Source organism: Hordeum vulgare, chromosome 3H (genome assembly GCF_904849725.1).
Source record: "Hordeum vulgare subsp. vulgare chromosome 3H, MorexV3_pseudomolecules_assembly, whole genome shotgun sequence".
In the NCBI taxonomy this organism is placed as follows: Eukaryota; Viridiplantae; Streptophyta; class Magnoliopsida; order Poales; family Poaceae; genus Hordeum; species Hordeum vulgare.
This window is the reverse complement of record NC_058520.1, coordinates 615,567,927-615,591,586: the sequence shown is the minus strand read 5'-3', so window position 1 is coordinate 615,591,586 and position 23,660 is coordinate 615,567,927. Positions and strand designations below refer to the sequence as shown.

Genomic DNA, 23,660 nt, shown 5'->3' with positions numbered 1-23,660 from the left:
TCACGCGTTACCTTAGTTGAGGTCCTTTGAATATCGGTGGCGGCGATCTCGGCCGACACCGCGCGGCACCGTCGTCAACCTCCAGCCCTCCCAGGTACCACATCTCGCTCATGAATCCCCCCACACACATTTCTCTCACTCACGGCAGCAGCATGGGACGATCTGCCGTCGTTTTCGTGCTAGCGGGTAACCTAGCTACCGGGAGGCGCACGCGATCGCGAATCTTGTTCCTATAGAGCCACTCCTCGTCTTACAAAGTGATCACGCCGGTTATTTGCTGCTGCGTCCAACCTAGGTATACGACGGCGCAGGCTATCACTTATGTACTTTCGGTAGAGCTCCTCCTCGCGTTCCAAAGTGATCAGGACGGGTGCCGTGGGCATCTTGCTAACTAGGGTTCACGTTCCTTATGATGATACTTATTATTTGTTGTAGGAAAAATTGCAGACAGTGAGTTAACCGATATCATGGTAGATATGGAGTTAGGAGAACTGCTGAAAGACTGGATACATGATTGGTCAGATGATGAAAATTCAGATCATGGAGATTGGGCAGAGAATGGGAACGTAGGGGATGATGATATTGAGGAAAACAACTCCGAGGTCTCGAATGAAGATTACATTAGTCAGGTGGGGAAGTGAATTTTTTTGTTGGAGCATGCAAATGGAATATTTTGCGGAATATTATATGATAATTAATTATGTATTTCCATTCATTATTTCAGCTAATTTCAGGATCTCATAACGCGTACGACTATTATGGTGAATCCGACGCGGAGACAGACCTTGAAGACGAAACAGTAGATGCACATGATTCTGAAGAGTCGCAGTCGTCGGTCAACATGAGTGAGGTATGTATGAGCTGAATGTTGTATGGAAGTAATGTTAACCCATGTAAAAAATCATGGCTATGTTTTGATTGTTCAGGTGACAGAAGACGAGGGGAAAGAGAATGTCCAAGCTAGTACGCACGTAGATGATCAGAGGGATATGCTCATGAAGATAAGAGAAATGACTTTTGTGTCTGCAGAAGCGGCATTCAACGTCTACAACATCTATGCTAAAGATAATGGTTTCAGCATTAGAAAGGATAAGGTCAGGTATAGCAAAACAGAGTCACATCATATGCGTTTGCGGCGGTATGTTTGTTCTAGAGAAGGGAAACGTGACAGCAGATTGCTAACCGAGAAAGGACGCAGCCGTAGGCTCAGACCCAAGTCATGCTGCAACTGCGAAGCACAACTGACCGTGAAGCTTGACAAAAAGCGCGGGGTTTGGTGTGTTGGAAGTTTCGAGGACAAGCATAGCCATATGTTAGGAAGACCGGACGAAGTACCTTTTCTTTGGTCCCATAGAAAAATCAAAGAGTACCAGAAGTTTTAGATAATGTCCATGGATGCCGCAGGGATAAGAATTCACAATATTATGGATTCCTTCATCAGTAAACATGCATGGTACGACGGTGCTGGTTTTACGAGGCGTGATATATACAACATTTGCTCCAGGGAGAAGAGGAAGCTGCTTTCAAAAGGAGATGCTGCCACAGCCATAGGCATAATGGCCAGTAGGAAACAGAGGGATCCTAGATTATTTTTCGAGTACATGCTAGATAAAAAAGGACATATGAATAGAATGTTCTGGTGTGACTCCTAGTCTTGTTAGTACTACGAGGACTTCGGCGACGTGGTTGTATTTGACAACACGTACAAGAGGAATCGCTATGGTATGCCATTCATACCTTTTGTTGGTCTTAACAATCACCGGAAGACTACTGTTTTTTCTTGTGCCATAGTTTCGGACGAGACCGAAGAGACATATGTCTGGCTGCTACAAACTTTTTGAGGTCCATGTGTTAGTCGCTGCCGAAGAGTGTAATCACGGACGCTGATGCTGCGATGATCAGGGCAATTCGCGAAGTCTTGCCAGATGTGTGGCACCGTATATGTACATGGCATATAGAAAAAAAATGAAGATTCACCTCAGTCACAACTCACAAGTCCTTGAACCAGTTCCGAACTCTTCTGTACTACACCACGTCCACGGTCACATTTGAGGAGAGATGGCACGCGTTTGCGAAAAGATGGCAGTCTGGAAAAATAGTAACTTGGTTGAGAAGGATGTATAAGAAACAAAGACTGTGGGCCGCAGCTTATCTGACAAAGGGGTTTTGGCTTGGCATGAAAAGCAACCAGAGGAGTGAAAGTTTGAACTCATGCCTTCACCTCCACCTAGACGGTGAAATGACCCTGGTGGATATGATTTTGCACTATGAGAACGCCGTTGTACGTATCGGTGAGAACGAGGCACGAGATGACTGCACGACATCACAGACTCTACCGGTGCCAGTTACTAGCTCCACGGAACTTAGCTGCTTCTCACATATTCATTCCAGCAAACTTCTATATGTTGCAAGATGATCTTAGAAAGGTTGGCAGCATGGAGATTGTAGAAAGAATGGTTGGTGACGAAGCACAACAGTTCATCGTGTGCTGGAAGAATAACCGGTAGAACCATTTTTTGGTGGAGTATACAGCAGTAAAGTCCGCAGAAACTATAAGGTGCAGCTGTAGAAGAATGATTCGAAAGGGTCTACCTTGCAAGCACATATTCCATGTACTTCAGTACGTGAACATATCTGAAATACCAAAGTGTTTAGTGTTGGAAATATGCCCTAGAGGCAATAATAAATTAGTTATTATTATATTACCTGTTTCAAGATAATCGTTTATTATCCATGCTATAATTGTATTGAATGAAAGCATAGATACATGTGTGGATATATAGGTAAAACAATGTCCCTAGTAAGCAGGGGCGGACCTAGAACAAAAATCACCCGGTGTCCACACATACACCATAAAGGATGAATACTAAGGGAAATATACTTAAAAGTAAGACACTCAAAACTTAAAATGTCCAATTGTGAATAGTCTTACCAAAATAAAATGTTCCACTTCAAATTCTAGCGGATTATATAAAGTTGAACAGTAAAACATAAGAATTCTAAATAATAGAAAGAAATACGATCAACGAAAGCAACATGAATTCCCATGTTAATTCCGTGATAATTATGTTATTGCAAGTGCACAACGATTTACATTATTGTGTTTGCAGATGCAGGAATATAAATAAATAAATACAACATATCGTTAATCTTTATTGTTTCGAAGTTAAACTTACTAGACATTGTGTCTTATTGCTGCCTTGCGTGGTTAAGAAAATCTAAGGTTCCAAATATATGTGAATCACTAAGGGAAATTATCAAATCGCAACAATCAAATTCTAAAACGCAATACACTTGAATTTGAAAACTCTAGCTATATAATCTAGGCAAAGAATTATTAGAGAAACCTCCTCTTACTAATATGCAACACCCAACGAGCGAGGGCATGCTTGTGCTGGGGACTGTTGGGCTGGCAAGGCATGGTGGTGTGACCAGAGGAAGCGAGAAAGCAGCAACCGAGCAAGGGCTAGGGGCGGCAGCACGACCAGAGGAGGGGAGCGGGCAACAACTGAATATAGGCACATGTTACACGCGTACGTACATGATAGGATCCAATCGATCGATATGGCTGCTAGCAAGCACACCCTGGATGATTGGCAGCTAGGTGGGCCACTACCGTGTTGCGCGCAAGCTCTCGTTTGCTCCATCTTCTAACCGGTGTCCCGCATTAATTTTTACTGGTGTCACAGTCACAAATACGAGCTATATATAGGGCAACCAGAACTTCTACCCGGTGTCCAGTGACACCGGATGCATGAACGTAGGCCCGCCCCTGCTAGTAAGCCTCTAGTTGGCTTGCCAGTTGATCAAGGATGTTTAAGGTTTTCTGATCATATGCAAATGTTGTCACTTGATAATGGATCACATCATTAGGAGAATCATGTGATGGACTAGACCCAAACTATAAACGTTGCGTATGATCGTGTCAGTTTATTGTTACTGTTTTCTGCATGTCAATGTATCTGTTCCTATGACCTTGAGATCATGCAACTCCCGGGCACGGAGGAATACCTTGTGGGTTATCAAACGTTGCAATGTTACTGGGTGACTATAAAGATGCTCTACAGGTATCTCCAAAGGTATCTGTTGGGTTGGCATGGATCAAGACTGGGTTTTGTCACTCCGTGTGACGAAGAGGTATCTCAGGGCCCACTCGGTAATACAACATCACAACAAGCCTTGCAAGCAATGTGACTAAGGAGTTAGTTAAGGGATCTTGTATTACAGAACGAGTAAAGAGACTTGTCGGTAACGAGATTGAACTAGGTATAGAGATAGCGACGATCGAATCTCGGGCGAGTAACATACCAAAGGACAAAGGGAATAGTATAAGGGATTATATGAATCCTTGACATAGAGGTTCAACCGATAGAGATCTTCGTAGAATATGTGGGAGCCAATATGGAGATCCAGGTCCCGCTATTGGTTATTGACCGGAGAGTGTTTCAGGTTATGTCTGCATAGTTCTCGAACCCGCAGGGGTCTACACACTTAAGGTTCGGTGATGTTTTAGTATAGTTGAGTTATATGTGTTGGTGACCGAAGGTTGTTCGGAGTCCCGGATGAGATCACGGACGTCACGAGGGTTTCCGGAATGGTCCGGAAACGAAGATTGATATATAGGAAGTTGGTGTTTGGATTCCGGAAGGTTTTCCGGCATTGCCGGCAGTGTACCGGGAGTGACGAATGGGTTCCGGGGGCCCACTGGGTGGGCCCACCATGCCCCAAGGGGTCCACATGGGTTTATTGGATGCGCAATAAGGTATAATGGACTGACAAAGTCATCCAAGGAAAGCCCATGAGGAAAAAGTGGAAAATCCAAAAGAGGTGGGAAAATAAGGAAGGAGTCCTAATCCAAGTGGGATTGGAGGATGACTCCTCCCTTCCCCACTTCGGCCCACCCATGGAGGCCTTCCTTGGCGCGCCAAGGCTGCCCCTCCCCTCCTCCTATATATACTAGAGGTTTAGGTCTTTTGAGTCACAACTTTGCCACGTGCAACTCAAACCTATACCTCGTAGTTCTACCTCTAGATCGGTTTTCCGCGGAGCTCGGGCAGAGCCCTGCAGGAATAGATCATCACCATCACCGGCGCGCCGTCACTCTACCGGAGAACTCATCTACTTCTCCGTCTCTCTTGCTGGATCAAGAAGGCAGAGATTGTCATCAAGATGTACGTGTGCGGGACGCGGAGGTGCCGTCCGTTCGACACTTGATTAGAACGAATCGTGGGACGGATCGCGAGATGGTTCGTGGGACGGATCGTGGGACAGATCATGAAGACGTACCACTACATCAACCGCGTTTATTAACGCTTACGCTTAGCAATCTACAAGGGTATGTGGATCCAATCTCCCTCTCGTAGATGGACATCACCATGATAGGTCTTCGTGTGCGTAGGAATTTTTTTGTTTCGCATGCAACCTTCCCCAACAGTGGCATCATGAGCTAGGTTCATGCGTAGATGTAATCTCGAGTAGAATACAAAAGTTTTTGTGGGCTTTGATGTTCGATTTCCTGCCCTCCTTAGTCTTTTCTCGATTCGACGGTATTGTTGAATTGAAGCGGCCCGGACCAACATTACTCGTACGCTTACGAGAGACCGGTTTCACCGACTAACATGCAACTCGTTGCATAAAGATGACTGGCGGGTGCCTATTTCTTCAACTTTAGTTGAATTGGATTTGACCGAGGCGGTCCTTGGAGAGAGGTTAAATAGCAATTTGCACATCTCCGTTGTGGTTTTGCGTAAGTAAGATGCGATTATACTAGATACCCATAGCAGCCACGTAAAACATGCAACAACAAATTAGAGGACGTCTAACTTGTTTTTCCAGGGTATGCTTGTGATGTGATATGGCCAAAGACATGATGTGATATATTGGATGTATGAGATGATCATGTTGTAATAGTTAATATCGACTTGAACGTCGATGCTACGGCAACCGGCAGGAGCCATAGGGTTGTTTTTAGACTAACGTATGTGCTTGCAGATGCGTTTACTATATTGCTAGGTTGTAGCTTTAGTAGTGATAGCATATACAGCATGACAACCTCGATGGTGACACAATGATGGAGATCATGATGATGGAGATCATGGTGTGGCGCCGGTGATGATGAAGATCATGCCGGTACTTTGGTGATGGAGATGAAGAAGCACAAGATCATGGCCCAGACGGATTACTGAAATGTAGTTTTACTAACGTTTCCTCATCCTGCGAGAGTTTGTGGTGTGTGTTCTCGGACCAAAGAAACCAAACAAGCATACCTTTCCTTTAATGGTATGACTATAAATTACCTAAGTTTTAGAATGTCTTGTTTAAGAGACTCAGTATTTTTTGTTTTGATTAGAATTCCTTTCCTTTATGGAATACAATACAATATCATTCTGAGCTTAATTAACTATTTGAATTTTCCCTTCTTTTTATCCCCCCGGGGGATAGGCTTCCATACCATATATCTATATATGGAGTATACTTGATATCATGTCACTTATGAATTACATGTGATGTTAATCCTTTTATGCACCTTATCTTGCTTAGAACGACGGTAGCATTATAAGGTGACCCCTCACTAAAATTTTAAGATAAAATTGTGTTCTCCCCGACTGTGCACCATTGCGAGAGTTCGTCGTTTCGAGACACCACGTGATGATCGGGTGTGATAGACTCAACGTTCACATACAACGGGTGCAAAACAGTTGCACACGCGGAACACTCGGGTTAAACTTGACGAGCCTAGCATGTGCAGACGTGCCCTCTAAACGCAAGAGACCGAAAGGTCGAGCATGAATCGTATAGTTGATATGATTAGCATAGAGATGCTTACCACTGAAACTATACTCAACTCACGTGATGATCGAACTTGAGTTAGTCGATTTGGATCATGCACCACTCAAATGACTAGAGAGATGTATTTTTTGAGTGAGAGTTCTTAAGTAATATGATTAAATGAACTAATTATCATGAACATAGTCAAAAGGACTTTGCAAATTATGTTGTAGCTTGCGCTGTAGCTCTACTGTTTTTATATGTTCCTAGAGAAATTTATTTGAAAGATGATAGTAGCAACTTTGCGGACTGAGTCCGTAAACTGAGGATTGTCCTCATTGCTGCGTAGAATGCTTATGTCCTTAATGCACCACTCGGTGTGCTGCACCTCGAGCGTCGTCGGTGGATGCTGCGAACATCTGACATACACGTTTTGATGACTACGTGATAGTTCAGTGCGTAATACTTAACGGTTTAGAAGCAAGACGCCGAATTCATTTTGAACGTCACGGAACATAAGAGATGTTCTATGAGATGAAATTGAGATTTCATGCTCGTGCCCTTGTTGAGAGGTATGAGACCTCTGACAAGATTCTTTGTCTACGAAGTAAAGGAGAAAAGCTCAATCGTTGAGCATGTGCTCAGATTGTGTGAGTACAACAATCGCTTAAATCAAGTGAAAGTTAATCTTCCAGATGAGATAGTGATGGTTCTCCAAAGTCACTGCCACCAAGCTGCTAGAGCTTCGTGATGAACTATAACATATCAAGGATAGAGATGATGATCCTTGAGCGATTTGCAATGTTTGACGCTGCGAAAGTAGAAATCAAGAAGGAGCGTCAATTATTGATGGTTAGTAAAACCACTAGTTTCAAGAAAAGCAAGGGCTAGAAGAGATAGTTCATGAAACGGCAAAACAGTTGCTGCTCTAATGGAGAAACCCAAGGTTGAACCCAAACCCGAGACTAAGTGCTTCTGTTATGAGGGGAACGGTCACTGAGGCGGAGCTACCCTAGATACTTGGTAGATGAGAAGGCTGACAAAGTCGACAGAAGTATATTTGATATACATGATATTGATGTGTACTTTACGAGTACTCCTAGTAGCACGAGGGTATTAGATATACCAGTTCGGTTGCTAAGTGATTAGTAACTCGAAATAAAAGCTACGGAATAAACGGAGACTAGCTAAAGACGAGGTGACGATACGTGTTGGAAGTGTTTCCAAGGTAGATGTGATCAAACATCGCACACTCCCTCTACCATCGAGATTGGTGTTAAACCTAAATAATTGTTATTTGCTATTTGCGTTGAGCATGAACATGATTGGATCGTGTTTATTACAATATGATTATTCATTTAAAGAGAATAATGGTTATTCTATTTTCTTGAATAATTACCTTCAATGGTTTATTGAATCTCGATCGTAGTGTTACACATGTTCATAATATTGATGCCAAAAGATACAAAGTAATAATAATAGTACAACTTACTTGTGGCACTACTACTTGAGTCATGTTGGTGTAAAATGCATGAAGAAGCTCCATGTCGATGGATCTTTGTATTCACTCATTTTTGAAACGTTTGAGACATGCAAACCATACCTGTTGGTATAAATGCATGAAGAAACTTCATGCAGATGGATCGTTTGGACTCACTTGATTTTGTATCACTTGAGTCATGCAAATCATACCACATGAAATAAGAAAGTAACTTGTTGAAAGTAATACATTTTTGATGTGTGCAATCCAATAAGTGCTGATGCACGCAGTGGATATCGTTATGTTCTTAGTTCACTGACGATTTGAGTAGATACAGGAGTATTTACTTGATGAATCACAAGTCTGAAATATTAAAAAGTTCAAATCTATTTCAGAGTGAAGATCATCGTGACAAGAGGATAAACTATCTACGATATGATCATAGAGATGAATATCTGAGTTGCGAATTTTGGTACACAATTAAAACAATGTGGAAATTGTTTCGCAATTCATGCCACCTAAAACACCATAGTGTGATGGTGTGTCCGAACGTCATAGTCGCGCTCTATTTGATATGGTGCATACTATGATATCTCTTATCAAATTACCACTATCGTTTATGGGTTATGCATTAGAGAAAACCTCATTCACTTTAAATAGGGCACCGCATATTTCCGTTGAGGTGACACAATATGAAATTGTTTTTTATTTTTAGAAAAATGTTCAGGATTTTAAAAAAATGTTCAGCGTTTTTAAATAATGTTCTTAAAATTTGAAAAATGTTTCTGTTTTCTCAAAAAAACTTTTCTAGATTTTATTAAAAAAATTGGGATTTTCAAAAATTGTTTATCAAATTTGAAAAATGTTTTTGCTTTTTAGAAAAATGTTCTAGATTTTCAAGACATGTTCTGGATTTTTCGAAAAAGCTCTTCTTTTTCGAAATTTGTTCATAAAATTCAATAAATGTTCGTATTTTAAAAAGTTGTTCATGTTTATAAATTTGTTCAGGATTTTCCAAAATTGTTCTAATTGTCAAAATTTGTTATCAAGAATAAAAAAATGTTCGTGCTTTAAAGAAATTGTTAATGCTTCCAAATGTTTTTGGGGTTTTCAAAAATTTTCTCTATTTCAAAATTTTGTTCTTAAGATTCAAAAAATATCCGTGCTTTCAAAATTTGTTCCCAGTCCCAAATTTGTTCATGATTTTTAAAAATTTTGTAGAAAGATTGTTCGTGAGTTCATATAAATATTCGCTAATTTGAAAAGATGTTCACAAAACAATAAACATAAATTTTAACACAAAGAATAATTTTTAAAAATCGTGAAAAGATTTGGGATAATTTTTTCGAAATCCAGAACATGTCTTGAAAATCCAGAACATTTTTCTAAAAATAAAAAACATTTTTCGAATTTGATAAACAATTGTTGAAAATCCCGATTTTTTTAAAAAATCTAGTTTTTTTTGGGAAAACAGAAACATTTTCCAAATTTTAAGAACGTTATTTAAAAACCTTGAATATTTTTTGAAAACCCTGAACATTTTTCTAAAAAGAAAAAACAATTTTCGAAGTTAAAGGTCAACTTGACTTCTGGGCCCAGCATGTCAGAAAGACGTTTAGAAAAGGTTAATGGAGCAGTTTTCACACATGGTAGTTTTTTTGCCACTGATTAGAATAAAAGTGGTAGTTTTCGGCACAAAAACGTATAGTGGTAGTTTCTCGGCACGTTTCCATGAATGTGGTAGTTTTTGGTTAAATACTCGCCTCGAGCTTACCCCATGAGAACTGCTGCTGCTTCAAAGACTCCAAGAATTGTTGAAATTTTTTGATGTTCCTTTGAATGGTGCATTTTGAACACACAAAAAGTATGGAGTTCAAATAAGTTCAAAAAAAATGAAACCCCTTAGTAACAGATGAGTTCTCGTTCGAAACCGTGATACTTCGAGAGAGATTGTCCGTTTTGTACACGAAGTGCATCCAGTTTTTGTCGTAACCCTCTCAACTCTTTAGCACATGCTATGTAGGTGAAATGATTATACCATGCCAACTTTCATCATTTTCAGAGTTCATTTGTAGTGCTTTTCAATTTCTGGGTCAACTAGCTCAAAAAATAAGTAAATGCACGAAAAATACCAAATGAAGTCAGAAATTGTTGAAAATTTGTTAAGTGCCTTTGAATGATGCATTTTGAACATACAAAAAAGTATGGAGTTCAAATAAGTTCAAAAAAATGAAATCCCTTTGTATCAGATGAGTTCTCGTTCGAAACCGTGATACTTCGAGAGAGATTGTCCGTTTTGTATATGAAGTGCATCCAGTTTTTGTCGTAACCCTCTCAACTTTTTAGCACATTCTATGTGGGTGAAATGATGATACCATGCCAACTTTTAACATTTTCAGAGTTATTTGTATTGCATTTCAATTTTAGGGTCAACTAGCTCAAAAAAAACTAAATGCATGAAAAATACCAAATGAAGTTAGAAATTGTTGAAAATTTGTTAAGTGCATTTGAATGGCACATTTTAAGCATACAAAAAGTATGGAGTTCAAATAAGTTCAAAAAAATGAGATCCCTTTGTAATAAATGAGTTCTCGTTCAAAAAGCAGATACTTCGAGAGAGATTGCCCGTTTTGTACACGAAGTGTATCCAGTTTTTTTCGTAACCCTCTTATGTTTTTAGCACATGCTATGTCGGTGAAATGATGATACCATGCCAACTTTCAACATTTTCAAAGTTCATTTGTAGTGCTTTTCAATTTTAGGGTCAACTAGCTTAAAAAATAAGTAAATGCACGAAAAATACCAAATGAAGTCAGATAATATTTTCCAATGTTTAAAAAAAATATTTAATAGAAAACAAAAAAGGAGTCAACTAATTAAAAAGAATCAACTAAAACATTAACTAAAATGAATGAATTAAAAATAATCAACTAAAATTATCAAAGTGCTTATTTGTTAAAAAGAATCAAGTAAAACATTAACTAAAAAGAAACAAAAAAAGATCAACTCAAAAGAATTTTCATAAAGTTTTTTGGTTAAAATATAGAAACTAAAATAGAAGAGAAAAAAATGTTTAATAGCAAAAAATGAAAGTAAAGTTATTCACAAATTTCAAAGAATTCAAATTTGAAAACTAAATATTTAGCTGTAAGTAGAAAAAAACAAAATAAATAAAGGAAAGAACAAAAATAATGAATTTTATTTTGAGACTATATGAAAATTTATAGAGGAAATTCAACCCAAATTCAAAGTGATTCACTTTGAATTCAGGTTAAATTTTGTCTTTAACTTCACATATATTTTCAAATTTTAAATTTATAATGCGCTTAGGCTCAAAAGAATTTTCATAAAGTTTTTTGGTTAAAATCTTTAATATAAAACTAAAATAGAAGAGAAAAAATAATCTTTAATAGCAAAAAATGAAAGTAAAGTTATTCACAAATTTCAAAGAATTCAAATTTGAAAACTAAATATTTAGCTGTAAGTAGAAAAATAAAATAAATAAAGCAAAGAACAAAACAAAAATAATGGAAAAAAATTGAAATTATATGAGAATTTATAGAGAAAATTCAACCGAAATTTAAAGTGATTCACTTTGAATTTAGGTTTAATTTTGTCTTTACTTTCACATATATTTTTAATTTTTAATTTTAGAGTGCGTTTAGGCCCGTAAGCCTGCTTTAGAGAGGAACTCGAGACGGTTGGGGGCAGCTGGGCTTATAAACCAGTCGCAGCGTCTCTCGACAAACGAGGTTGGTGCGAACTTTGAACTGCCGCCAGCCTAAGGTCTTTAGTCCCGGGTCGTGGTGCGAACCGGGACTAAAGACCACCTTTAGTCCCGGGTCGTGGTGCGAATCGGGACTAAAGACCACCTTTAGTCCCGGGTCAAGCCACGAACCGGGACTGAAGACCCTCGTTTACCACCACTCCGCCTGCCGAAAAGGGGTCTTTAGTCTCTGGTCGTGGCTTCACTCGGGACTAAAGGGGGTCTTTAGTCCCGGTTCGAGCCACGACCCGGGACCAAAGCTCCGCCTATATAAGCGGGAGTTGGAATTTTGTGATGTCCAAATCGCGGTTTTGATCTTCTTCCTCCTCGCGACGTGGACGAACCCTCGACGCCGCGAGGCTGCGCAACTCTTCCCCAACGTTGTCTCCGTCTTCGCGCTCCTCCCCGCCGCCGCCTCCCTCACCGTCGTCATCGTCGCCGCCGCCTCCCTCGTCTTCGCCGCCGCCCCCTGCCCTCCCGGTAAGCCCCCTTCCCCTTTCCGGCCCGCTCCAGTAAGCCCCCTCCCCATCCCGCTCCGGTAAGCCCACCGCCCTCCAGGCGCCGCCGCCCCCCTCCCCTCCCGCTCTAGGCACCCCAAGGCTGCTGTCATTTTAATTTTAGGGCCATCGATCGGTTCAAGATGTCATCTTGAGATGCATGTTAATAATAAAATCAAGATATGTTTGTTGAAGATCTTTTGATGGGCTAACGAGAAAGAAGGAAAAAAATCCTGTTTGTAAATTTCATGTAAGTAGGCACATTAGGTTTGAATTACACAATCAATGGTTTCAAACAACTTATTTAAACTTTGGAGAGGAAAAAAGGGCACATACATATTTCACCAACCTACACATATCATCCTTTTGTTGGTGTTAATGCATAAAACAGTAGTGAGTTACTCACTTTTGCTTGGTAATTAGTTGGGCTAAGTATTGCCGGAATGTCCGAGTGGCCTAGCTATGTTTATATATAGATGTTCAATTCTTTCGATATAGTGTCAAGATTGTTGTTTACACAATTACCACATTAAAATAGGAAATGTCTGACGATGAATATTGGGAGTGTGAATATTGCGGCCACTGTCAGGGCATGTGCGACACGCCTCACCTGCGAGACGATAGGTTCTTCACCATGAAGCTTGACGAGAATGGATATTTGTTCCTCCCTTTCCATGCAAGAAGATATGTGTTGGAGAGGCTCGGTTTCGAAGACCAGGAGAGAATTGAGACGAGGAGCGCTAACCTGAGGACAATACATGGTCACACATTTGTTATCAAAATATTTAATTCAGTTTTTCAAACAGAATTTGGGTGCCCAAAGTGGGAAGATCTTTGCAAGACATATGGATTTCAGGAGGGTATGGAAATAACCTTCGATCTTCGTCCTGAAGATAATATGCCAGGCAACGTCGACATTTGGGTGGTTGTTGATGATATGCTTCCTGTTTTACCTCCATGTGAGATTCTCAACCATATTTGTCAAGTAATTTGCATTTATATTTAGAAATAGTTGGTGTTCATCCATATACTAAATTTGTTAAATTATAATTTACAGCTTATTTCGTTTCTTCGAGTGAATTACGGAAATTAATTGACACGACAGACTACACGTATGGATCACATCTAACTTGGGAGGAGAAGGATGTTCTTCTCCACTTTCTTGTTGCTGGTGTTCTGGTTTCTAGGGATACCTTCCCGTATAATTTTGGAATTGTTCAAAATTATACATTTTACATGCCACTAGTGCATAGGTTGAGGCCGGATGGCATTCGCCGAAATATCTTGGTAAGAGTTTCCTAATTAAGTACGCTCTACTATTGCATAAATGGTGTTGATTACATTGCTAACTAGGTTATTATTATGTTCTTCAACAGCAACTGCCACATGATGTAGTGCCTCTGTTGATGCATCCAGAAGGTCAAATGAAAATTAAAAGCCCGTTGAGTGCTGAGTTCGATGCTCCATAATCGAGTAACCTCAAATCAAGATAAAAAAGGCTCCAAATTGAAGCATGGAGAGAAATAAAGAAGGATCGCAAGCCACAAGTTGGAGACCGTTGGATCTCTGTGCTTCATCATGGAGACATATGTTTTATTCTGTTTTATGACATTATACCTAAGAGCGAGGACTAGGTCTTATGAGAGACAAGTTATTCCGGTTTATATTAACTTGACATGGTCGATTAGGATGCATGCATATGATGACTATTATGATGTTTCTCTGTTTTAATTTATGTGTATCATATGATAACTTGGTATATGATTAAGATGATGATGACTTGTTAGATGATCGATTAGAATACTATTGCCATTCGACGGAAATGATATGAAATGATATAGTGTAAAAAAGATGCATATATGTGCATGTAACTCGTGTCTACATTTTGTAAATATGTTCGACAAAGCACGACGGATGAGATGGTGTAATATATTCGTGACGATGTGCAATATATATGTAATAAATAAATGGGAAAATGGGGGGCAGCAAAATAGCCCTTCCAATTTAGTGCAAAACCCTAAACCCAAAAATTGCTCAAAAAACAGCGAAGAAATAGCCCCGGTTCGTAATACGAACCGGGACTAATACCCCTCCCCCTCGCTCCCAGCCCCGCCACGTGGAAGGTCATTAGCCCCGGTTCGGGACCGCACCGGGGCCAGCATTAGTCCCGGTTGATTAGTCCCGGTTCGCGAACCGGGACTAAAGGCCCTATTTCTACTAGTGTAGAAGAAGATGAAAGAAAGATAGAGATATAACATAGATAGAGATATAAAATAGAAACAAAAGATAGAAGATAGATAGAGACATAAAACATATAGAAGGCGTGGAGGGATAGACGGCGAAAGTGTGGCTTTATAGTAGATACAGAACTAGAAGAAGATGGAAGAAATCTAGAGATAAAAAGTAGAAATAGAAGATAGATAGATATATAAAATAGAGATAAAAGATAGAAGATAGATAAAGATATAAAACAGATAGATGATAGATAGAGACATAGAATGGAGATATAAGCTAGAACATAGAGATAGAGACATAGAATGGAGATATAAGCTAGAACATAGAGATAGAGATGATATGACATCATTTGAATAAAAAAAACAAGTAGAACTAAAATTGAATGTTTGGACAGTGCGCGTCAATGTCAACACATTATATATATATATATATATATATATATGAACCATGGAGCAAGCATTCCATTGTGATCAAGGCAACAGTCCCACTTGAAAGAAATACCACACATCACTTTTGATCCTTAGTAATGATGGCCAAACACACGAGGAATGGTGTCCAAGCAGTTATACTAGTTTCTTTTGTCCTTGTGGTGTGCTTTTCCTGTCTGGGATGCACAAATGGTAATTTATAGCTAAAGTTTGTTTCATTCGGACATAAATTGCTGGAATAGATTGTTTATGTCAAGACGATGAGTCTATTCTTTGTTTTATGTTAATCAGGTGAAAGCATAAACGGCAAGAGGAGCAACGGGATGATCGAAGTGAGCCAAGTAGTCCGCCCCCCTTGTTACAAAGACCATCACCAGCCCCCAGAATTGCAATATTGTTGTCACACGGATAAGATATGTTGGATAGACCTTGGGGAATGCTTCACAAACTGCCCGTGCAAGATCAATTGCCCACTGCCACCAGCAGCACAGTAGTTGTGTCATCTCTCATTCTTTGGCTTAATAAATCCCAACCTTATGGACCCTGAGATAATCATGTGTTGATCAGCTAGCAAATTTGCTAGAGAAAAATAATCCAGAAATTACATATGCGGTTTAAATATTTAATAAAAAACTACTGAGTTGCTCCCCTTACTTTTATTTGTTTGAAACGGTGGATCAACCCCCGACCTGTGCATATGAATGATGCATGCATCCATATTATTAAGCAAAAGGTCGCACAAATGGTACTATGTGATTGCTGCGTTCCTTAATGGCACCTGCACATCGAGGACCACCTCTAGCACGGACTTTCCGCGGTCGCGCGCGCTGAGCTTGGCAATCTGTGTGTGCGCGCCCGCGCCATGTGGGCTCCGGTCGTGCCAGGTGTGCCTACTACCCCATCGGTGAAAGAGAGGTGCCTCGATAGCGTCCTGACGAGCCATCTCAATATCTCTTGCGTGCCACGGTCTGCATCACCATCCTCTGGAACGTCTGGAAGAGTCACGATGCCAAGGTCTTTCGTGATCAGCATTCCACCCCCCTCTATTGGTGCATGCAATATCGTTGTCGACATCATGTTGTAGAGTTGGCGATGTTCTTGTTAAATCGATTCTGGAATCATGGGCACATTATTTGGCGGTCTATAGCCTATTGGCCTCGGCTGAGCCGGTTCCTGCTATCCCTGGCGGGTGCTGCAAACCTTTTAGCTCTTGGTAATTTTGTCCGGCAAAATGAAAATATAGGTGGGCTTTTTCTAAGAAAATCAACGGGGAATGTGGGTGGGTGGGTGGAGGGGGGGGGGGGGGGGATAGTAAGGCGCCCCACCTAAATCTTTCATTTCATCAAACCTGAGGTACAGAGATTAGATCTCCTCACCACTTTTCGCAAGGCGGGAGCAAGAGAGGGTACAAAAGGTTTCGGAGGGGGGGGGGGGGGAGTACATACTAAGAGCATCTACAACCGGAACATGCAAATCCGGCCCCTCAAACATCCGCGGACGCGTCCGATCAGTGACCAGACGTGTCTGTTTTGAGACCCTACTTTTTTATCCATGCATCCGCACCTCTCATATTTTTTCTCATATGTCCAGCCACATGCACGTGATTGGTGGAGAAAAGGAGAGAGAAAGAAAATAATGAATAAAGAAAGAGAAAGGTGGTCCGCGTTGGGGTCGTGTCCTACGTGGCGGACTAACCGGTCGTGCCCGGGCGCTTCCGTGAGCCTTCATATCGTTCCCATATTTGAGATGGATATGAAGGGTGTCGGTCAGTCCTCATGTTTGAGATGGGTATGTGGGGTTCGGATGAATCGATTTTTTGTGACCGGGCGGGTCGCCCAGACGTTTGAGACGGGTTTAAGGGATCCGGTTGTAAATGCTGTAAAGGTGGAGAGAAAGGACCCCCAGGTGGTGACGTTTCAAAACAGAAATTTATTTTAGGGACTCAGAAAAAAAGAATTAATGATGGGTTTTACATACTCATCCTCATCTACACCATGATCGCCTCCCCACGCGGCCGCAGTTGCTTCGCCGCCGCGTAGTATTTAAGATAAGAAGGGGGAAATGGTACTTTGCGTGTGTTGCCATCAAATAAACCCCACTCGTATTTACTCCCCAAGCGTCAGCGTTAGAATCCAACAAAAGAACCCTAGTACTACGCGGACTCGTCAACGGCGCTGATCCAAAAATACACTCATAAACGGAACGGGCGTGGTCGAAAAATAGACTCGTAAACGGGAGTGCGTGATCGATGGCAGCGCAGATGGCCGCCGACGCCGCCTGCGACGAACGGGAAAACAAGCGCGCGAATACGGGAAGCCAGTGCTGGTCGGCCACCTTCCCTGAAGATCCCCTCGTCCTCATCTACACCATGATCGCCTCCCCACGCGGCCGCAGTTGCTTCGCCGCCGCCTGCCGGTCGTGGCGCGCCGCCGCGCATGCGGCACCACCTGTGCCGGCGCTCCCGCGGTTGCTCTTCTCGCATGGCAAAGAGACCACGATGAAAGCTCTTTACTGCCTCGAGGATGGTGCCTTCATGCACTTAAAGGTCCCCGAGATCATCATCGGCGGCCACGACGGCGGCTGGATCGCAGGCGTAGCCTTATCAGGTCTGGTCAGGATCGTAAACCTTTTCTCTGGCGCCGAGGTCGCACTCGACGAGAAGAAGGCCACGATAGTCTGCCCGAGCCCGCACCATGCCCGCGGCAACCCGGTGGTCATCTCGAGAGTTGTCTTCTCCGCGGCGCCCACCTCGTCCCTATGTATCCTTGCCGCCGTAACACAAAATTGTGGCATCGCGCTCTGCAAAATCGGTTGTCCGAACAATGGGTGGGCGGTACAAGGATGCCATAATAATAACAGACAGCTTGTCGACATCACGTTCTGCAATGGTAAGCTCTATGGCCTATATAGCAAGAGGAAACTCGTAAGGTTTGAGATTCGGGTGGGCGAAGGTGGCGCCCCAAGGATCACCGCGGAACACCAGCTTGTCATGCGAAGGATCGACCGCACCATCCGTACGGACGACTACCGGGACATTGCTAGTTACATCTTTAATCTAGATGGCAAGCTTGCCATGGCGTTGAAGGCCCGGTGGTTGCCAAACATCCCGCCGTTCTTCAAGGTGTTCAAGCTTGTTGACGTCCACATGGTTAAAAGCAAGACACATTATTACAAGGACAAGTGGATGGAGGTCACAAGCTTGGGTGACCAATCATTGTTTCTAGGGAAGTCATTCTCTAAGGCAGTGCATGTGCCAGCAAACATGTGTGGCCTCGTCGAAAGAAACCGCATCTATTACTCACATTATTGTTGGTTAGGTATAAACACCAACATCCCAAGTGACAAGGTATTCTTGAAAATCTCGAACGGCAGTGGCAGCATGACATGCTACAAGGAAGATGACTCGAAGAACACCATCACCGACGATGACGATGCCATGAAGAGGATCATGTCGGTAGGATACTTCATGCAGGGTGGTTTACATGGTGGCATGTGGATTTTCCCTCCAAATATGCATCTAGTCTAGACTGTGATATTAGCGCATTAATTTTTCTATAATAACAGATATCATATACTTACCTCGGAAGTAGGAGAAAAGAATAATAGAAGACATATAACATGTTTATGTGTCATTTTTGTAGACAGACGGCAGTCTTATAAATGGATAAAAGATTCAATGAATAGCTCTTTTTCTTGTGAGCATTATGAAGGTTTGGAACATTTTGGTAGAAAACAGGAAGTTTAGAAAACTGAATCCAAATACGGGGTCAAAATGTTTGTATCTTACCACCAGCACGGTATATAGTATCTGAACTTTATTTGTGGGGCTTCTGCGATTTTCAAAAACAATAGAGACTGAAGAATCTTGTATTGGATCGGTTCGGAAGGCATGGAAAAGGAAAATTGAGGGGTTGACACTTTATATAAGGTCTTATGGCATTGTACGTACTTACCACCTTTATCGTTGTAGAAATTGGCTCCTGAACCTCTTCTTTTGGAGGGTCATCTCACCATCAGTTAAGCATATTTTTTTTTGGCAATAATCTTGTCCTCATGCAAATAGGTTTGCTGGATGTGGTCATACTTTGCTCTATCAGGTTGCATGGACTTCTGGGTAACAAAGCCCTTCGTATCAGTCCCGCGAAACCTTCACAAACTCTCACAACAAAAGACATGGATCTCTAGAAATTCATGTCTTAATAAGAATAAACAACATTGAGTTATTTACTGTAAAGTAGTAACCTATGATGCTGATCCCCCCCCCCCCCCCCCACACAGTAGATCACGGTCCTCTCGATGCTAGGATAGTCGCCCGACGAAAATTCCTCCCTTGACGATGGATTATGGCCAGCATCCTTGCATTATCCACGCTGCTCATGTATTCAGCGTGTCTAAAGGCAGCAGCGTAGCACATTAGCTCAAGGTTCGAGGGAAAGGAACAAAACCCACACTACATAGGCATATTTATCATATATGAAACACAACAGTGGTACCGTTATGTACGGTGATACATAGGCATATTTATCATATATGAATATATGAAACCCACACTACATAGGCGAGCACCGGAGAAAGGGCAGCAACGGAGTGAAGTCAGAAGCCATGCACCATTTGCCTAGCACCAGGCTTGTCAAGTTGCAGAACACCATCGGGTATGTTTGCAAACCCCTCCCGCGTGTGAGTCTCTCTATTTATCATAGATGAAGGCTAGTTAAAACAGTAGTACAACATACAACAGGGGGAAATAGTTTGTAAAAGTAGATGGTGCCTAGAATTGATATCAAGTGGCAACTAATACTGGAAAAATCTGGCAAGGCAATCCATGATATTCAGCTTTTTTTTTGACAAGGAGGAACGAGCCCCCGTCCTCTGCATCAATCTATGCATGCAGCCATATTATTAAACAAGATCAAAACAAGGTCTTAGATCCACAAGGCACTCATGCGCTGCTGAAAAAAAGTACGAAAAAGGAAAATAAACTGCCACATCCGGCGTAACTAAGAGTAGACTACGATGCATATACACTTAGTCTATTAGTAGCACGTCATCCAAATCAGTTGAAGATAACCCGTGCGACCATCTCCCACGAGTTGCCCCAGTAGCCATTAGCTCCCCGGAGTCCGCATGGCTGAGAGGGTCCTTGGATACGTTTTAGTCCCATGACTAAAAGTAGTGGGACTAAAACTTGCTAGCCTCATCCATGATTGGATTCAAATACTGAAGAGACTAAAATCAAGTTAATGAGCATTTATTATCCTCCAAACCTTCCAATCCAGAACTTACCTGTGTTAAAGAAGAGAAGTTAAATAAGGAGAGAGATGACTAATTCACATTTTAGTAGGGGTACCCCTGACTAAAAGATTTTAGTTTCAAGACTAGTTTTAGCCCCTCTTTAGTCAGGGGTGCTTGGAACTTTAGCTTTTTAAAGAGACTATTTTTAGTCAGACTAAAATAAGCCCCTTGGATCCAAGCACCCTCTGAGTAACGATCACGTATAGATCCAAGTCGTTGCTCTGAAGATATCCTGCAAAAAGTTATTAAAATTCTTGCCATTAAAAAGCATATCATTCCTGGTATTCCATATAGCCCAAAATAAAGCACATATACCAATCCGGATAAGATTCCCTATATTAACGTCCACTCCATCGAGTCACATTCGAAATAACGAACTAATGCATATTGGTGGGTTAACATTAAAGGCTATATGAACAGTTGGCCATAATAGTTTTGCATGAAGATAATCTAGAAAGAGGTGTCTTATTGTTTCATTTTGATCACAATAGCAACAATTTTGATCACATGTTGCCATTTTGATCACAAATGGCAAGATAATAATGTTATGCAGAATTGTCAAGGACTAGCCCTGTGCAAAGGCATGGGTTCGCGACTAGTCATACATAATTTGACAAAAAGTGGAGCCCTTTTCCTCTGTGACTTGAAACGAATCAACAACCATGCTCAGCCATGACAAAGATGATAAATCACCCTGTTTGTTTGAGTAACAAAAACCTATCTTCTCATTTGCCTCCTCATCGGGCATGATCGGCAGCTGGTTGTCCTCCGGTGTTTTTTTGCTCCACGTCCGGCGACCAGTAGTCCTCCACTTGTCCGTCTTCGTGGCTGCCGCCATTTTTTTCAAAAAGAAGTATATATCCCCGGCCTCTGCATCTAGACGATACATGCAATCATTTTATTAATTATTTTTAAAAATCTTACAAAGAAATACACCAGTAAGCCTGAAGTCACCATCTTGACAACATATACCTCTACTCCTATCTTCATGATGAAGGTGTGCCGAATGTCTGAGCCTAATACCGAACACACATCGCACCTAACCCTAACTTCTAAAGCCGGATGCCCTAGCCCAGCCACATACCGGGACTGGGTCCAAACCGATCCGGTGCGCACAGGCCGTCGCCGTCGTCTTCCACCAACCCATCTCTATAGCTGGTACTGATGCAGCGACCTTGCCAGGCCTGCCGTCGACGCCACCGCGGTGTCAGACAGCTCCACCATACTGCACGTATTCATTCACACGCGGTCGCCGGTGAAACTCCGCAACACCATGCCGTCGGGATCCGCCACCGGCCTTGCGATGAATGTAACACCGCTCTTCCTCTTGTCCCCTCCAGCCAGCACCTGCTCCAAAACGATGCCTCCAGGAGGGAGAACGACACCGAAAGCATCGTCATCGTCCGATCCGGTAGACCCAGATCTAGGGTTTCCCCTGAAACATCCCGATCAAGTTGACGTGCCCTGCAACGACGATGCCTCGGGAAGGGAACGACGTCCGAGGTGCCGCCATCGTCCGCCAAGACCGCAGTCGGGTACTATTTTCACCGGAAGCCACGTCGTCCCGATCTCGCGGCTGGCTGGAACCGCGCGGAGCCTCATCATGAAAACATATGCCGCCGTCGGTATTTCGGTAGAGATCCTTCATCCCCTCACCAGTCCCTCCACGTGCCGCCGCCATTATGGAGAAGGCTTATCATCGCCTCGTTGGTGGGTGGCGTCGAGATTGGGGGAGGCATTCGATCGAATAGTGTTCTGGCTCCGTCAGACAAAGTGAGATTGGGGGAGGCATTCGATCGAATAGTGTTCTGGCTCCGTCAGACAAAGGATCCTCGGACGGAAACCGCGATCAGACGAGTTTCAGCGACTCGATGAACATGTAGTAAATGTTAGGTTGACATTGTACGGTGGAGGATAGCCCGAAGTGGAGGTGGAGGAAGAGGCAAAGTGCTGTCCTGGCGGCATCGACACAACTGTCCACTTTGGAGTCGGAGCTCCGGCATAAACGACAACCAACGTCTTCTTCTTCGCCCGCATCCTCATGTGCGGCTCTTGCCGTACAACGGCTACGGCCATGCGCACGGTCTTCTCTGCGCCGGCGACTGGATGACGGGTTTTACGCGGAAATAGTGAGGCGATTTTCCAAGTGCGTGGGCTATGTGTAGGGTTTTGATTTGATCCTGGGTGTCGGAGTCCGATGTGACACATGTTTGGACGTCTATACCGATCGGCATTTGATGGAAAATGTCATATTGTACAGTGGCTTAGATGTTGATGTAACTGCGGTTGGGTCATGCGCTGAAGCCTCGTGCTTCTGCTGGTGTACAGATGAAGAAAGCCCAGGACTGCCTGGCTCTGCTCCCCTCGGGCGACGCTAGGGCCCCCCAAACCCCAGGGCCGGCCCTGAGGGGGGGCAGGGGGGGCGGCCGCCCCGGGCCCCCAAAATCTAGGGGCCCCCAAGGTATGTATGCAGGCTGTATGTAGTCTAGACTAGGCCTTGGCCCATACTACTGAAATCGTAAGCCTGAACTAAGAAAAGGAAACTGGCAATCCGCGGCTGTCGATCGCTCGAGAGATTCCCACAAAAAAAGGAAACGAGCGATTTGCGGCTGGACGGTTCCTTTTCCAACTACCGACTTCTCGAGCCCTAGCTACAGGCCGTCGACGACGTCGCTGTAGTGACCGTACGCCTGTACACGCAGCAGCCAGTAAAGGAGAGACGCGCGCAGCAGCCTGCCTGTAGGAGAGACGCCCACAGCAGCCCTACAGCCTGGAGGAGAGACACATGCAACTCTACACTACTCGTCCAGGTAATTGGCTAATTGTCTTCCTGAATCCTGATCTGAAACGTACGATCTACAGAAATCAGTATGCCCTGTTTAATTCCTCTCCTCTTATTCATGTGCAGAACTGCATACTATAGACACGTATAGTACAGACTATTGAAAATCTGAAATTTGACCATTAAGACTCAAGACATGAGGATTCAGGATCAGGTACTGAGGTATGTTATTCTTACAACAGATTTTTTTGGGTTCAGAACTGGCACCGTTCAACAACTGATGTAACATTTTCTTTTGTTTTTAGCATCGTTTTTGTTGTCATGCCGGCCAGCAATAGGAAATATACATCAGATAGTGAGAAAAGGGAAAAAAGGCCTCAAGCCAAGTAATATTGGTGCTTCGAGTACTTCG

General features: G+C 42.6%; 1 protein-coding gene and 1 long non-coding RNA gene across 2 annotated transcripts; both read left to right on the top strand.

Moving 5' to 3' along the window:
- Nucleotides 1-152: 152 nt before the first annotated feature.
- Nucleotides 153-2,507, top strand: LOC123442296. The gene is made up of 6 exons (XM_045118317.1): nt 153-186; nt 436-629; nt 725-850; nt 927-1,331; nt 1,662-1,722; nt 2,392-2,507. Exons 1-6 carry the CDS (start codon nt 153-155, stop codon nt 2,505-2,507), a joined length of 936 nt encoding a protein of 311 aa, XP_044974252.1.
- A 12,695-nt stretch (nt 2,508-15,202) lies between these two features.
- LOC123441169 lies at nt 15,203-15,827 on the top strand. The gene is made up of 2 exons (XR_006630423.1): nt 15,203-15,366; nt 15,466-15,827. It is a non-coding gene; the product is annotated as an uncharacterized LOC123441169 (long non-coding RNA).
- The last annotated feature ends 7,833 nt before the right edge of the window (nt 15,828-23,660 follow it).

Coding starts and splice junctions, on each gene's coding strand:
- LOC123442296 (XM_045118317.1), top strand. CDS start 153: ATGGGACGATCTGCCGTCGTTTTCGTGCTAGCGG. Junction 630..724: donor ATGAAGATTACATTAGTCAG/GTGGGGAAGTGA, acceptor TCATTATTTCAG/CTAATTTCAGGATCTCATAA. Junction 1,332..1,661: donor TGTTAGGAAGACCGGACGAA/GTACCTTTTCTT, acceptor TAGTCTTGTTAG/TACTACGAGGACTTCGGCGA.